At 53.1% G+C, this 15,163-nt stretch overlaps 1 protein-coding gene across 1 annotated transcript in view; it reads right to left on the bottom strand.

The window, feature by feature from the left end:
- The window catches only part of ANKS1A (ankyrin repeat and sterile alpha motif domain containing 1A), an 84,489-nt gene that overhangs the window by 18,551 nt on the left and 50,775 nt on the right, over positions 1 to 15,163 (bottom strand). Inside the window, 2 exon segments of the mRNA XM_042884362.1 lie at positions 2,358 to 2,464; positions 10,434 to 10,500. Of these exon segments, the coding sequence (XP_042740296.1) occupies positions 2,358 to 2,464; positions 10,434 to 10,500 (174 nt within the window).

Raw genomic sequence — 15,163 nt, 5'->3', positions numbered from 1 at the left:
AAACCGACACCCCTGTAATGCTGCTGCCTTGTGGCAGCGATATCCACTCCAACTGCAGTCAGTGCCCGTCAGGATTGTTTGCTCTGAGCCATTCCACGTTTGGCTGAATCCAATCGGGGAGATGCTCTCGTGTGTCCATAGCAAACACTGCAGCACTCAGTTTTGTTTTACAGCCTTAACTGGAGTTTTACATCACAGGAAGAGTGATTGGGAAGCTGCCTTAAGAGGGGAACACAGCACAGCATGGGGAGGGCAGCGCTGCAAACCCAGCCCGTCTGCAGCACCCAGGTGGCCAGGCAGGATGCATTCCTTGCATTGATGCATTAACAGCAGTGTGCCCTTCCTCCTTATCCTGGTGGTGTTGGTTTGCTCCTCCCTGCTCATCAGCTCACTTGCACTCACAGCCTCTGCAAGTTCCAAAAGTGGGAATATTCCTAATAAGAACAGGCTGACACTGCTCAGAATCAGTGGGTGTTGCAAGCAATACTTGTATTCGCCCCAAATTCCCACCCACAGAGAGACAGCAGAGAGCTGCATTGTGAGGAGTCAGTCCTGCTGTGGCCATTGCTGTCACCAAAGCAGCCCCAAACTGCAGCAGAACTCGAGGTTTGCTGCCAGGGGAAGCACTGACCTCGTACAGCAGCTCATGGATAAGGTCCCAAAAACAGAAGGCAAACTCCTGCATCCTCCACTGCTTGTCTCTTACCAGCTTTGTTCTCCAAGGCCCTAACAGGGACTGATCCTTTCACAGAAACCAAGCCCAGAAAAATAACACCACTTAGTTTGAAATAATCATTAGTGACCAAAAGCAGCAGTTCATAAAGAAACTGCTGTATTAAAAAGGAAGGGTGGACAAACCGACACAGTGGGTGCTGGCAGCTGCATCCTTCAGCGCTCACAGCACCGGGCAGCTTTAATAATTCATCAGAGAGCATCAAAACCAGCATTAAAAACAAGCAGATGATTTGTTCCCTGCTTGTATGCAAAGGTTTTACTCTTGCAACATCAGACGCCGAAGGGAAGGCACACTGCTGAGGGGATTTGGAAGAATTAAACTTCCATGCGTTGGCTTCGAGTCCCGAGGACTGAGATAAAGGGATGCAAGAGGCAGATCTGACATGGGTGCCAAAGTAAAAAGGATAAACAGCAAAGAGGAACTCAGCCAGGGCTTGCAGGAAATCCTCAGTCAATGGTTTGACCCTTTAAAATGGAAAGGAATGAGCAAAGGAGAGCGTCCCACCCCTGGAAGGACAGGAGCCCACCTCCTCGTGCTGAAATTCTGCCTCATGCAGTCCATGCCTGAGCACTGCTATCACTGCAAGTGGGCACTGCAAGTGTCTGTACAACCTGCTTGAACCCCCAGCTCCGCTTCTCCCGGGGCTAAAGGAAAGTTTTGTTACTCAACTCCTGCACTGAGGACTGTCAGCACGCTGGTGGGCAGAGCCGGTCCAGGGGAAAGGTGCTAATTGCTGCAGTGAGAGCAGCTAATTGCTGGCACACTGAAAGCCAAAGTTCTGTCAGCTACACGGCAGGTATGGAGTACTTCATTTCAAGTCACTGCACCATCTCAGGGCACCTCAAGGCTTCCCTCCTTCCTCCAGCCACTGCATACGCCTTCACCAGTCAGTGGCTGCTGGTTTCCAACAGGGGGGAGCTCCCCACATCCCCTCATCCTCACTGCTTGGTGCTCTCACTGCCCCCATCACAGCTCCAGACCACGTGCCCCCAACCAGGCACCTCCTCTCTGTGCGCCCACAGCACCAGAGATGCCCCCACTCCCTTCGCAACACAGCCCCCAGCAGCCCATCCAAAGGCTCACATCCAGCTTCAGCAATTCCTTTTGCAAAACCCAAAGGCGTTTCTTTAAGCCACACAGAAGGGGCTGCTCCCCACTCCCAGCTCGCTGTCCCACACCAGGATCTGAGCTCAGCACCTGGCCCTGTTTCTGCCCCACCATGTGGAACACGAGGCTGCTCTCACCCTTAGGTTTCAGAGCCAGCAGTGCCAAGGCAATCAGGTGCAGCTCATCAAGCCCTGAGGCCCGCTCAGAGCGAGGATACCTCCAACAAGAGCTCTCCCACCCCCAGCACAGGCAGTTTGCTGCTTTCTTCACACACCAACAAACCTCAGTTCCAACCTCTCCAGCAAATCACATCGCGGGGATTTGAGGCGGTAGAATCAAATCTGTATCAGAAACAACGGAACCAACGGTGCAGAGGGAGGAACCAACACAACCCTCACGTCCTCCTTCGGTCCAACCTTGTGTGCAGCCCCAGACCCACCCTGCTGGGCTGCAGAACCCGCATCAGGGCTGACCCAGCATCCCGACATCGGCCCGCGGGTCCCAGCCCACTTACCAGGAAACGGACATCATCAAAGCCGTTCAAAAGCAGCTTACTCTCGTACTGCTGCAGGCCGATGGACTCCAGCCACTCCCCCACGCTCTGCTCCAGCATCCGAGAACCTGACGAGAGAGGAATCGGCAGACGCTTGAAAAGGGAAAAACTGTTAAGGCGGTAGCAGCGGCACTCTGAGGAAGACAGATGGCATTGCCACATCATAGTCATTACCATAAAGAAACTCAAAAAATTATGCTCAGAGTACAATCAATGGGCTGGCAGACAATTCCTCTCGTGTGCACAGAGCACGGACAACAAGCCTCCAGCACATCCAAAGGCTCCGGGTCTAATTGTATCCCAATGAGCACTCAGAGAAAGGAACCCCGCGCCTGAGCAAAGCGCCCTGGGAGCAGGACGTCATCACATGCACTGCTTGCAGGGCTCGGGCAGCTCCTCGCCAGGCAAACACACAAAGCCCAACCCCACGGGGATGCTGGTGCTCTCCTTGGTTCATCAGAAGGGGTGGGAGGAGGGCGGCCGACTTCCAGCCCCGCACTCCCCGCTGGGCACAACCAGGAGCGCCGCTCAGGATCGCGCAACACCGTGTGGCTCCTCTGCTCCACGTGGCTTTGGGTGCGCTGCGCTGCCCAGCGGGGCTGCAGGGAGGGCCAGGAGCAGTGAGGGCACAAAGCAGCTAGAGAGAAAATGCATCTTCATGCAGCTGGGACACAGAACGCACATGGCAGAGGTTCAGGAAAGCAGCAGAAGCCAGACCAGAGCAGCTGTCCGCAGAAAGACATGCAAGACAAAGAAAGCACACAAACTGCAGCAGAAGATAAGAAGGGCTTTTACTTTTTTTCCCCAAGCAGTCCTGAAAGAGGCAAACCATGGTAAGGGCTTTTTCTTTCCATTAGTGCGTTAGGAGGAGCAGAGGAGCGAGTGACCCCGAGCACGAATCTGAGGGTCCCAACACAGTCATGTCACCGCCTATCCAGACGATGGCACCTGGGCACGCTGCTCGTGCCGGGCTGGCAGAGCCCAGCTACACCTGCACGTGGGCTGACAGCCAGGAGGGCAGAGAAACCGGTGCCCCCAGTGCTGGCAGCTGCCTGGTGCACGCTGCTGTTTGCCCTTCCGTCATGTTCTGCAGCTGAGCGCGGCTGCTGCATGCGAGCCCCTGATTCAGAGGGGCAGCAGCTCTGGAGATTGAGGCATTTCAGTTCCTTGCTTCCAAGCTGCGGCCAAACAAAAAGAGACCAAGAGCGAGCACACCCTCTGCTCCTCCTGCAGCAGCTCAAGTCTGAGATGTGCCTCAGCAGCTCCTGGCAGCCTCTGGTAAACGAGGATCTTCCCAACAGCCCGCAGCAGCTTTACAGACAAGCTCTCCTTCCTTCACCCCTGGGAAGAGAAATCTGGGGACTTGTTACTCTCCTCTGGAAAAGCTTAAGAGATGACAAGAAAAGTTCAGAGATCTCCTTCTCATCAGGGCATTTGCTATGCAAGACAGCAGGATTTTCTTCAGTCTGCTCAGCACGTCTGTGTTTCAAGGGTATATGCAAATAAAAAGATGATCAAGAAAAGAAAAAAAAGAAACCAACCAACACCGAGTTTGCTTCCTTTGAAGCTTCAGGTCACCTGCAGCTGTGTGCAACCCTCCGAGCCGTCCTTCCACCCCCGCCCACTGCAATGGCTGCACGGTGTGGAGCTCGCAGCGCTGCCTGGAGACGCTTGGGGTAAAGGATCCTCCAGGAGAGCCGGGGTCAGGAGAGCGGCCAGCCCTCCTAGCACAGCTGCAGCACGAGAGATGCAGAGATCACCAAGGGCCGCTGTCTTCCTCCCCTAACGCAGCCTGTGCAGAAGGGCAGCATTCAAGCCTGGCATTGCCGTGCCGAGCTCCGGGCTCTCCATCCTTCCCTCCTGTGGGTTCCCCCGTTGCGCAGGCAGCCGGCAGCAATCGCGTGTCCTTGCAGAGCTGCAGCAGTGCTTTGTCTGAAGGCAGCCAGCTCCACGCTCGCAGTCCTGTCTGCTGCTCTCGCATCGCCTGTCCCTCCCTTCTCTCCATCCTCTTTTACCCCTCCCAGCTTTTCCATCCAGCAAGCAGCCTTCGCAGCAGAAGCTGTAGGAGAGGGGAGGGAGACGGCAGCTTTATCACCCTCCAGTGGAAATGACTGACTTCTCAGTGTTTGCTCGGTGACGGACTGCACGGCTCGGGTTTTCAAAGAAACGATGTTACAGGGCTGCTCTGACAGCTCCAAGTGATTTGTGGCTGCGTGAGAATTAATTTATTGAGAGGGAGGCGAGGGAACGGCTCGCTGTGCACCACGGCGTTTCTGGAGGCAGTCGGGGTGTTGGCACGGGGGAACAAAACCACAGCAGCTCCTTCCCCTCAGCTCCTGAATTTGCTTTAAAAAAATATTATTTACTCCACCTTTTGTACACTCATAAATGTATTTCTGCTTTTAAAGGAGAAAATCTGCAGTAACGCCAAGCTCAGGCTTTCTGGTTTAGAAACCACTTCAAATGAAGGCAAAATGAACGGGGCTGTTTGGAAAGGGGAATGGAGGGGTTAACTGTACAAAGAAAAAGAGAACAGATGCCTTGGACATCCCTGACTAAAGCCAGAAAAGTCCATGAGATGTGCATCTTCCGAGGATGACACGGGAGCAGATCATTGCCAGCCTCCGTGCCCCCCAGCAAGAGCCTGATCACAACTTCTGATTAAAATAAACGGCTCATTCTCAGCCAACTCAGCTCCTTCCTCCTCCTTCCGCTCCAAATTTCAGGAATCCTGCCTTTAAAAGGTCACGGGGAATGCTGTGGAAGGGGAACAGCGGGCAGAACGTAGTTAGAAATAATTAAAAGTAGTAGTAAAAAGCAAGGCAAGCAATTCGGTTCCTCTCACAACGTTTCTCAGGTGACAAAGCACACCTCAAAGAAAACAGTGAAGGGACAGGGGCACGGTGGGCTCAGGGAGGTCTCTGTACACCTCACTGTTTCCTTGAGGAAGGAATAAGCCTGACGGACAGCATCACCCCATGCGCCCACAAAGCACAACCTGACGTGGTCTGAGGGCACCCAGCCAAGCTTCACCAGGAATAAAAGGCTGCGAAACCAAGCCAGCCTTGACAGAAGAGCCGTCCACACACACAGACAACATGTAGAAGAAGCAAGGCAGGCATTTGTTGCTACAGCTGGGGCTGATGAGAGCTGGAAGTCCTTAAACCTACAGATGGGGCTACGAGCTCAGGCAGTGCATGAGGCAAGAAGGATGAAGCCATTAGTGCTGTCAGATGCAAGAAATACAACTTTACTGGAACTAAAATCCATTAGCCAAATGCAGACTGCTAATATTTCTTCCTCTTTTGCCCAGCCAAACACCAGGCATGTTTCTCACGTCTCAAGCCAAGTGCAGAGGTAACTCACTGAGCCCCAGAGGTAACTGCTGTCCCTGCAGCAACACCTCTGCCTGCACCAGGCCGATTCACAGAGCACAACCCACTCAGCTCCTCAATTCTGAGCACAGGAATGCTGCCTGATGAAGCCCAGCCAGCAGCACACAGGTTTCCTTGCTGAAGCCAGCAGCCCCTGTCCCAGTGCCCCATGGCTGCAAGGAAGAAGGGGTGAGCAGGAGCTCAATAGAACGTGCGACTGCAAAGCAGAGGTGCACAGAGACAGACTGAATGCAAACATCTCTTCCCAGGTCAAAAAAGCCTTGAGGGTGAGGGTTAAGAACCCCTTAAGAGATGCTGTTCCTTGATCCTTTATCATCCCAGAAACACTTACCAACACACAACAGATGGACCCCCTTCCCCCCACCTACACCTCCCCATCATCAGGATTCTGCTGGAGAAACACACCTGAAAGGCTTCCTCATGTGCTCCAGCAGGAAATCAGGGGCTGAACCTGCTGGCCCAGATGATTGGGTTTACACAGCAAGGGTTTGGGGATGGAGCAGTGGCTCTGTTATGCTGTTTTACAGGAGAGGAACCAGGGGTGCAGAAGTTTGCCTGGATTTGCAAGGGGCACAGCAGGGGCCAGCCCTCGTCCCAGCACAACTCCAAGGTCCCCTGCTTCTCCTAAATCCAAAGCAACTGTATGTGACAACCACTTGTATGCACACACCCAAGCACGCTGAGCTCCACAGCAGCTGCCAAAGAAGGCACTGAGCCTCTACAAGCAAATCAGTGATCCCAGGCACAAAACGAGTCAGAAGCCCCAGTGTTCTCAAAACCCATCCAATTTTGGAGATGGGAGCGCAGTTGGGAAGCGCCCTGCACGTTAGCGAGGCTGTTCTGATCCATCAGAACAGCCCTTGCAAACTTCTGAGCAGCAAAAGAGAAACGATGCCAGAAAAAAGAAGGGCTGGGCTGTGGGCAGTGCAGGACGTGCTCCGACCTCACAGCAAGGGGCTGGCAGAGCATCCCTGCCTTCACTGCAATGGAAAGGAAAGCACGGCTGCAGATCTGCATGCAGGGCAGCCCTGAGCACGAGGCAGCTCAGCCCGTGGGGATACGCAGCACAGGGAGCAGGCAGCTCACGGCTCTGCCTGCTGCTAAGCCGAGTGTCCATTTTGCTGCGAACTCTGCACAGCTGCAGCTTCTGCCGAGGTGCAAAGCTCCTCCTCTCCCCTCCATGTTAGCCCTCTTCCCTAATGATATCGATCAATCACACGCGCTGCGACAGCCACAGCCTGCGGTGGGGAGAGGAGGGGGCTTGGCAGCATGCTGGGTGCTGAGCAGCTGCCGTTGGACTGGACCAAACCCCACACAGCACCCCTGCAAAGCCCTCTGGCCCTGGGAAACATAAAGCCCTGATCAGTATTTAGGGCAGGCATGGGTTAACCCCCCGCTGTGGGCACACGGGGGTCCCTCCTCACCAAAGCAAAAGCCCAAGTGACAAATGGATCGAGATTAGCTGCACTCAGCAGGCGTGAGCTGCATGTGCAGATGTGTATTAGCATCTCATCAGTGGGAGATGCTGCCCACTCGGAGCAGTTTGGAGGTGAGAGATGCAGGAGGACAGAGTCCCTGGGGGTGCAGCTCTCCTGTGTCCTCCATCACACCACAGGAAGACAAACAAGCCGAGTTCTGCTTTTGTCTCTGCTTCTGACTAAATGCAGAGAGAGGAATTCATTCATCAAGTACAGGGGAAAAACCTCTGCTGCAGGCAGCCTTGCTTAGTGCATAGCAGCACCTCCAGCTGTGCTTGAAAAAGCCTGGCATCGCCCACATCTGTGAGCACAGCAGACTGACCCCATCCAAAGAACTCAGCCAGCACAACAGCCACACTGACCTGCAGCTGGAACCTGCCCAGCCTTGCTCCAGCAGTGATGGGGAGGAAGATCCCACAGAGAGACCCAGGAGCACCTGGAGGAGGCTGTGGCCCCGGGCAGGCAGGGCAGCTCCTGGCTCCTCGCACAGTGCCACGAGGTTGGTGTCCCAAAGGACGGCTCTGCCACCACTGAACTCTCACTGACAAAAAGCATTTCCTATGCCAACATCTTCAAGGCTCGGGTTGTCTGCAACCCTTGAGCAGTACACGATATTCAGTCCCCCTCGGTCCCCAGACAGCAAAGCTCACCAGCATCCATTTAATCAAGCTCTGCTCGCCGTGTCTCACTCCAAACAGCCGCATTTCAAAGGCTCCATTAAAGCCAAGCAATTATCTCCTCCTTTGAAGCCCAGCATCACTCCATACATTGAGGACTCACAGCTCCGCCCGCAGCAGCGGAAGGAACAAATTCATCACCAGCTGCTGCTTTCCAGAGTGAAGCTGCATTTTGGGGAGAGAATTAATCCTCAGGAGCATCTCAGCCATGTAGAAGTGCTGGGGAGCGGTGGGCTGCTCTGCGTGGGACAGAGGCACATCCAGGGACATCTGCACTGACATCAGGACTCCATCAGTCCCACTTCCCCTTCCTATGCACTTTCCTCAAAAGAAAGAACAAAAACTATGGGATAAAAGCCTTGTCAACGTTGGGTGAAAGCAGACGGAAGCTCAGAAGGCTCCTGGTTGGCACGCGGAGCCAGGACACACAATGAGGCCACTGCAGGAGGAAGATTTCTTTCAATCAACTTGGTTCTGACAGCTGCTGTGCATCCTGAACCCAAACTCAGGGCCAGCAGCTCTATTCCACACACCTCAACCTCCTCCACTTACAACATTTATGAAAATGAAAGTGTTTTAACCCGGGATCATCTCCCGATGCTGCATTGCGGAGATAAGAGTTATAACAGTTGCTGGAGGAGGATGCTGCTCTGTTTGAGGAAAATCAATGCGCTCAATGACACCAGGATCCCTCCCTCACCTTGGCTCAAGGAAATTTCTAACGGCAAAGACAAAAGGCACAGCCCCACCATCTCATGCACCATTAATAAAACCAATACAGCCGTGTGCTTCAAGGTCACAGAAGCATGGAGGTAAGAGATGTACCAAGAAATGATGTGATGTCTTGCGTCTGCTGGGGCAATGACAGGGCATCTGGAGTTCCACAGGTGGAAAGCTGGCAAAGAGGCCTAAAAATATTCCAGCAAAATTCCAGTAATGGGGGAGAAAATGACCCCAAAGCCCATGTCAACCCTAATCACAGGGCTGGTTTTGCTCCCCTCTGTGCTGACTTTTAAGACATTCAGGAGGCTGCAATCAGGATATTTTTCTTCTCCTAATCCAACACAAAGCTGTGCCATGCACTGCACAGATGACAGACCTCCTGGTGGCTAATTTTAGTTGCTCCCTGGAGCAGCTCACTCAGGCTGGAGCACCCAGGGCTGCACTGCATGTGGCTGAGTGCCACGTCAGGCTGTGACGTGAGCTGGGATGTGGATGTAAAAGCCACCTACTGCACCTTGCTGTGAGTCACGGCTGGGTGGCACCTGGGTACAGGCAGTATTGGAAGATTAAACGCTCCTTCCTCTCCTTTGGCCTGAACGCTGAAGAAGAAAGGGAAACAGACCCCTCCCCATTGGGTTTGAGACTTGAAGACTAATCCACACAACAGATTTGGGACTCTTAAATACACAAAAAGCTGCTGCAGACACCAAAAACTGCTGGCAGCAGTCACACCGACACAAAGCACAGAACCCCCGTCCCATCCTCTAAACAAAAGCATTTTGTGAGCCTTAAGGAGCACAACACGCGTGTGTGGAGGGCTGTCAAGTGCTCTGCTCACATCTGAAGGGATGGATCCACGCTTATGTAACAAAAATGAGCATCTTGCTGCTCCATTATGCATGTGAAACAAAAGCAAGCTTGTCGTGGGGTGGTGAGAGCAGCCAACATGCAAACATGCAGCAGCTCCATTTCAGAGCAACTGCTTAAAGAAAGTTCTTTGTTATCCAGCAGAGAAGAGCAGAAACTCAAGACAAACATATTTGGAGAGGCAGGAGAGAGCTGGAAGCAATTGGTCCAACTTAGCAGCTCTGCTGAGAAGAACAGTAACTAAAGGAGGTTGGCAATCAGTAGAGCTTTTTCTCCCCTGGGTGCAGGCTGGAGCCCTTACAACACCTCTCAGCTGCACTGAATCCTTTGGTACGTGCAGAAGATCTGATCTCCCTCCTACACATCAAGCAAACACCAGTGGGGATGTGCTCAGGTTGAGGAGAGGCCATGGGCCACACACCCTGGAGCTGACTTCATTGCAGCAGACTCGCAGAATAGCACAGAACATGTCCCAGGCAGCTGACAGCACCCAGCCCTTCCCACCTGCAGGGAAGGACTGCAAGGAGCTGCTCCAGCTCTTGGAAGCTGCCAACAAAAGGGAATCATAGGATCCCAGAATGTCCTGGGTTGCAAAGGAGCACAGTGCTCATCTCCTTCCAACCCCCTGCTGTGTGCAGGTCGCCAACCAGCAGCCCAGGCTGCCCAGAGCCACATCCAGCCTGGCCTTGAATGCCTGCAGGGATGGGGCATCCACAGCCTCCTTGGGCAACCTGTGCCAGTGCCTCACCACCCTCTGATGGGAAGGGAAGGAGAGATGTGCTCAGCTGTGCTGCAGCCATCCCTCTTGGAGCCACGGTTGGGTCACAGCAGCCAGAACACGGCTTTGCTCTGGGCAAAACCACAAAGACACACACACACACGAGCTGGGTACGCTACCTGAGATCCTCTGCTGCTCCTGGGAGAAGTCGATGCCTTCGCCAATGGAGCTCATGATTTTCTCAATCTGGAAATAAAACAAGAAGCAGGTGCTGTGTTACTGACAGAGCAGGAAGGCAGTCCCAGGGTTTTGTCCACCACAGGCAGCCAGAGGGATCCCACACACAACCACTAAGGTGCCTCTGAGCACAGCGCCCTGCCTGGACAGCCCTTCTCTCGGGTGGGTCACTCAAAGGGATGCAGAGAAGTTGTGATGCTACAGAGCCTTCCCTCCAGCCCCCTGCCCATGCCTGAAAACCATCAGCTGCAAGAAACCCATCCCTCTGGAGCATAAACCTCAGGAGGAGAACGGGATCCCCGAAGCTTTCAGCTCTACCTTCAGGAGCACACAGCCTCCCTTGCCTAGAAGGAGTTTGAAAAGAGATCAAGCTTGCAAAAGCAACGTGGGGGGCAAATGCCTCAGCTGCCCAGGAGAGGGAGCAAGAGACAATCCCATCCATCTGTGCAAACCAAGGGATGGAAGCAAAGCACATGCAATTAAGACACAGCACAAAACCACTGCCTGCAGTGGTATCTTTAGCACTGGACATAAATGAACGCCTTTGCAAAAGACAAAGGAAACAAAGTTAAGGTTGTGCCAGTTGGGAAGCTGGCAGTGACAGCCAGCAGGTTAATGCTGCTCAGATGGAATCTGAGATCTGATCTGATAAATTGCAGCTCAAATCTGAATTTCTAGTAGCTGAAAGCACAGACCAATGAAAGCCCAGTATTTTTCAGAGAGCAATGGGACCCCGGAGAGGCTCAGGTCTGCTCGCTTACCTCTGTCTCCAATCCATAACCAGGCAGAAAATAAAACCACAAAGAGCCCCCAGAGACATTCCCAAACAGAAACCTCCCTGCCCAGCACTCCTGCAAGGCTTGCTGCTGAACACAAAGCTGGTGCACAGTCTGAAACACAGGGCAACAAACCTCAGCCCTTATACAACTTTTTCTTTCTGGCCTTTTTGAGGACAGGTTTGGGAATGGAGGCTGAGTTATCCTGGACCCTCTGCTCCCCAGGTGCCAGTAGCAGCAGTGCAAAGCTCAGGGCTGGACTCTGTTAGGGCTGGCAAACAGCACACAGCCCATCTGCAGAGGCTTCTGACAACCCACATCTCCAGTACAGCCCTCCTGGTCCAGCACACGCTGCCAAAGGGGCACTGATGGAGCAGCAGGGTGAGCGGCCAGAGCCCCGAATCCTGACGGAGAATGGATGTGATTGCCTGGGATGCGATGGCTTTTGCTTCCACAAGACACATCGTTCAGAACTTCCATCAGAAATCACAAGCTGCTTGTACAAGAAATGGGATTTGGAGCTCAAAGGATGCAATAAGAAAGAATGAGGTCATATAAGCAGCAAAATTATCCCAATTCCAAGCAGACAAAGATGGCACTTAAGTGACAAGCATAACATGAAACATGTGCAGGGCGGCTCGGTTTGCAGTGCTCACATCACCAACCCTCCTTCAGACACAAATGCCACAGCCGGTCATCATCCCATCAAATCTGGCTATTTAGGGTCACTGAGGCTGGATAAAATAAGGAAGTCCCAGAAATGCAGCTTTGAGAACTGCAGGAAAAAATAATCATCTTGTTTCTCAGCTCAACTTAAGGCCCTTCCATAAATCAGCAACTTCGCAGCAGCTCTAAGTGTGGGGTCAGCAAAACTGGAACTGCTTAAGAGGAAATAACTGCATTTTGCTGAGTATTTCTTTGACTACAACTATGCCTGCTAACTCCTCTCCTCCACTGGAGGCATTTTGGCATTCATCTCGGCTCCATCAGCTCTGCTCCTCTCCACGAGCTCAGCTCTGAAGAGCTTTTCCACTTCTCATTACTTGGGATGAAGCTCAAAGGACGTGTGAGGGATGCAGCAGCCATTGCTCGAGCCTGCAGATGACATCAGGTAACTGAAGAGCATCGATTCCTGCATCTGTTTGTGGGGGAATGTTACTGAGACAACCTGAGGGTCTCAATGCATGTTTTGCAGCCAGAACCACCTGCTTTAACTGCTTTTGCCCCAGCAAAGCCTTGAAATTTCACGTATGTACCATCAGCACAGAAAGGCCATGAAATACTTGAGGAAAATACTGGGACGGTGCAGAATAAACCTCATCTCCAAATAAGACCGAGGGCTTTGGTACTGCCTGCTTTAGTCCTGGGCTGAGCCTAGGCAGCAGCAGATGCTGGAAGCACTGCCCTCACCACGGGCTGACACCATGACAGATCTGCTTCCTTCCTTGCTTGTGGTTGTTTCCATAGCTGGATCCAAAGCAAGGCTTAATTGTGGGAGCCAGGCCAAGCTCCCCGGTGCAGTGACTGCTCTCCCTGCAGGAGCTCAGTGCTTCCCAAGCTCTGACAGCTCTGTGCTGAAGACGTGCAGGTGCTCCTGCAGCACTAAAACGCCCACCAACCTTTCCTCAAAAGCAGGGGGTTGCCCAGTGCTCTGTAAAGCTGAATGGCAGGGGAAGAACCACGTGGCAGAGGATCACCTTTCGGGTTCACCCTTTGCTAAACACTGGGTCCATCCAGAGACAGTCTGGGCGATGCAGAAGGGCTGCAACTCACAAAGCAATCCTGCTTCCCCCTCCCTTTGTGCCACGAAGCTCAATGCCAGCCCACAAACCTGGCTGACCACCTCATCTAGGTGCTAAGAATAAGCTGCACAGATACAGAAACCGGGGAGGGACACATCCCTGTCCTCCACACCTGGTCCTCAGCTGCACTCCGTGGCACTGAGATGGGGATGGAAGAGAGGATACCTTGAAAACAGCACACACTAATGCTTTTTTTGGGCTGCTCTTTCCCAGTGGTTAATTATTTAAATACAAAAATACCGTGTTTAAATATAGTGCTGCAGTTCAGACTTGGTTTTACGCTGAACACTCAGTTCCAATTCGTTTTGGCTTAACCTGTTTTTTTCCACTGAAACACCACGCATCCATCTCCAAACAGGTTGTGTGTTTTCATTTTCCTCCTTTTGCACCCATAGAAATAAAACCACAGGATCCCTCTGTGGGATTTATACAACTGTGCCCATTACTCCTAATCTGGAGGGTGCAGGAGGATCTGCATCATGAAGCTCCTTTGGCCCATGAGCCATAAGCAACAGCCCTACAAGGAAAGGAGACAAAGCGCTGCAAAGCTAAAATGCTTTGGTAGAAAGGAAGGGAGACAGTCCTTCAGCAAAGCCAAAAAACAAGAGGTGCAACGCTGCAGAGAGCTTGTGAGCACTGATAGATCTGCACGTTTGCTTAAGCCCTGCTGAAAAATAAAACTGTCCTCAGAAAGGAGCTGGGTGCGGCTCAGCATCACCCTTGGGCTGGGAAGTGGTGAGTGCTTCCACGCAGGCAGGCAAGCAGCCACAGAAACATAGCAACTGCAACTGAGTCCAAAACAGAGCTCTGTCTTAAAACAAACCACCCCGAGCAGCTGAGTTCTCATTCACGGGGGAAAGAGGCATTTGTTTGTAGAAGACCTGTAGAAGCCAAGCTGGATGCTGGAGCTGGTCCTCCTGCAAATACCTCCTCACCCCACAGCATTCCAGGCAGCAGGATGCAGCGGTCAGACGTGAGCAGGACACAAAGTGCTGCCCCATAAACATCCCCATTGGACAGCGTTCTGCAGAGGGTGCCACGCAGCACAGGGGGCAAAAATGATGCCCTGCACCCAGCACTGATGCTATGGGGCTCCGCCCCCCCGTCCTGATGGGTAGGAGCATGGGGTCCGTGGTGGGGTCTGTATTTGTCTGTCTTTTTTCCCTCCACTGAAGTTTGGAGCCAGCAAATCCATTGAGAGAGACAGAGGGTGGTTAATAAGTGCCAGGGGGCTTTTGTCACCAAAATAAAGCCGGGCTTCATGCAGTAGCAGCAGCCTGCAGCCGTTCATTTGCATGCAGGGAAAGGGAGCTCCATTCAGAAAGCACAGCTCTGAGCAGTGCTCCCTTAGTGCGGCTCTCACCCTGGTTTGGGGGCATCTGTGTGCTACAGGAGCTTTCTGCAAGGGGGGTTTATAAAAACAAGCCCACTGCAGAAAAGCCCTTAATTTACCATGGATACAAAAGCACAACTTTTGTGCTTGGTCTCCGCATGCAGCATCAGTGATTCCCAAGGACACAGCAAGGTTGTCCTGGGATGAGAAGTAACACAGATGGGCACGTCAGCATCTGGGAAAGCAGCTTCTGCACAGAGCTCCACAGCTCTGCTCCCCCAGATGGGCTCTGAGCAGAGCTTCCCCCCCACAGCCCCTCAGAGAATGGGCAAAGCCTGAACTGCTCTGTCCCCAGCAGAGCCCCACAGCCACACCAGAGCCCACAGCTCCCACAGTTCCCACAGGGAACGCATGCCCCTGCACTGCCCGTTTCTGCACACCATCACCGTCACGATCCATGCACGCCTCAGTGCACAAAGGAGACACTTCTGATGCTTTTACCCTGGAACAAAACCACAGTGTTCTGAGCTAACACCGGGGCACCACGCAACCGAGTGCTTCCCCTCCAAATCCCCGTAACAACTTCAGACTTGTTCTCAATTACACATAAGCAGAACAAGATGCAATGGAGCTTTGCTCCCCTGCTACCGTGGGGCACTGTCAGCGCCACCACCGCAGCACACACAGCACAGCAGGGGTCTCTTCCAAGCCCTGCTGCTGCCCCCCAGGCTCAGCTCCCCCCATGATGCACTTTCTGGGGC

The sequence above is a fragment of the Lagopus leucura genome, unplaced genomic scaffold (genome assembly GCF_019238085.1).
Source record: "Lagopus leucura isolate 7727_CA_CO unplaced genomic scaffold, USGS_WTPT01 Super-Scaffold_100043, whole genome shotgun sequence".
Classification (NCBI taxonomy): domain Eukaryota; kingdom Metazoa; phylum Chordata; class Aves; order Galliformes; family Phasianidae; genus Lagopus; species Lagopus leucura.
This window is presented reverse-complemented; position numbering and strand designations above follow the sequence as displayed.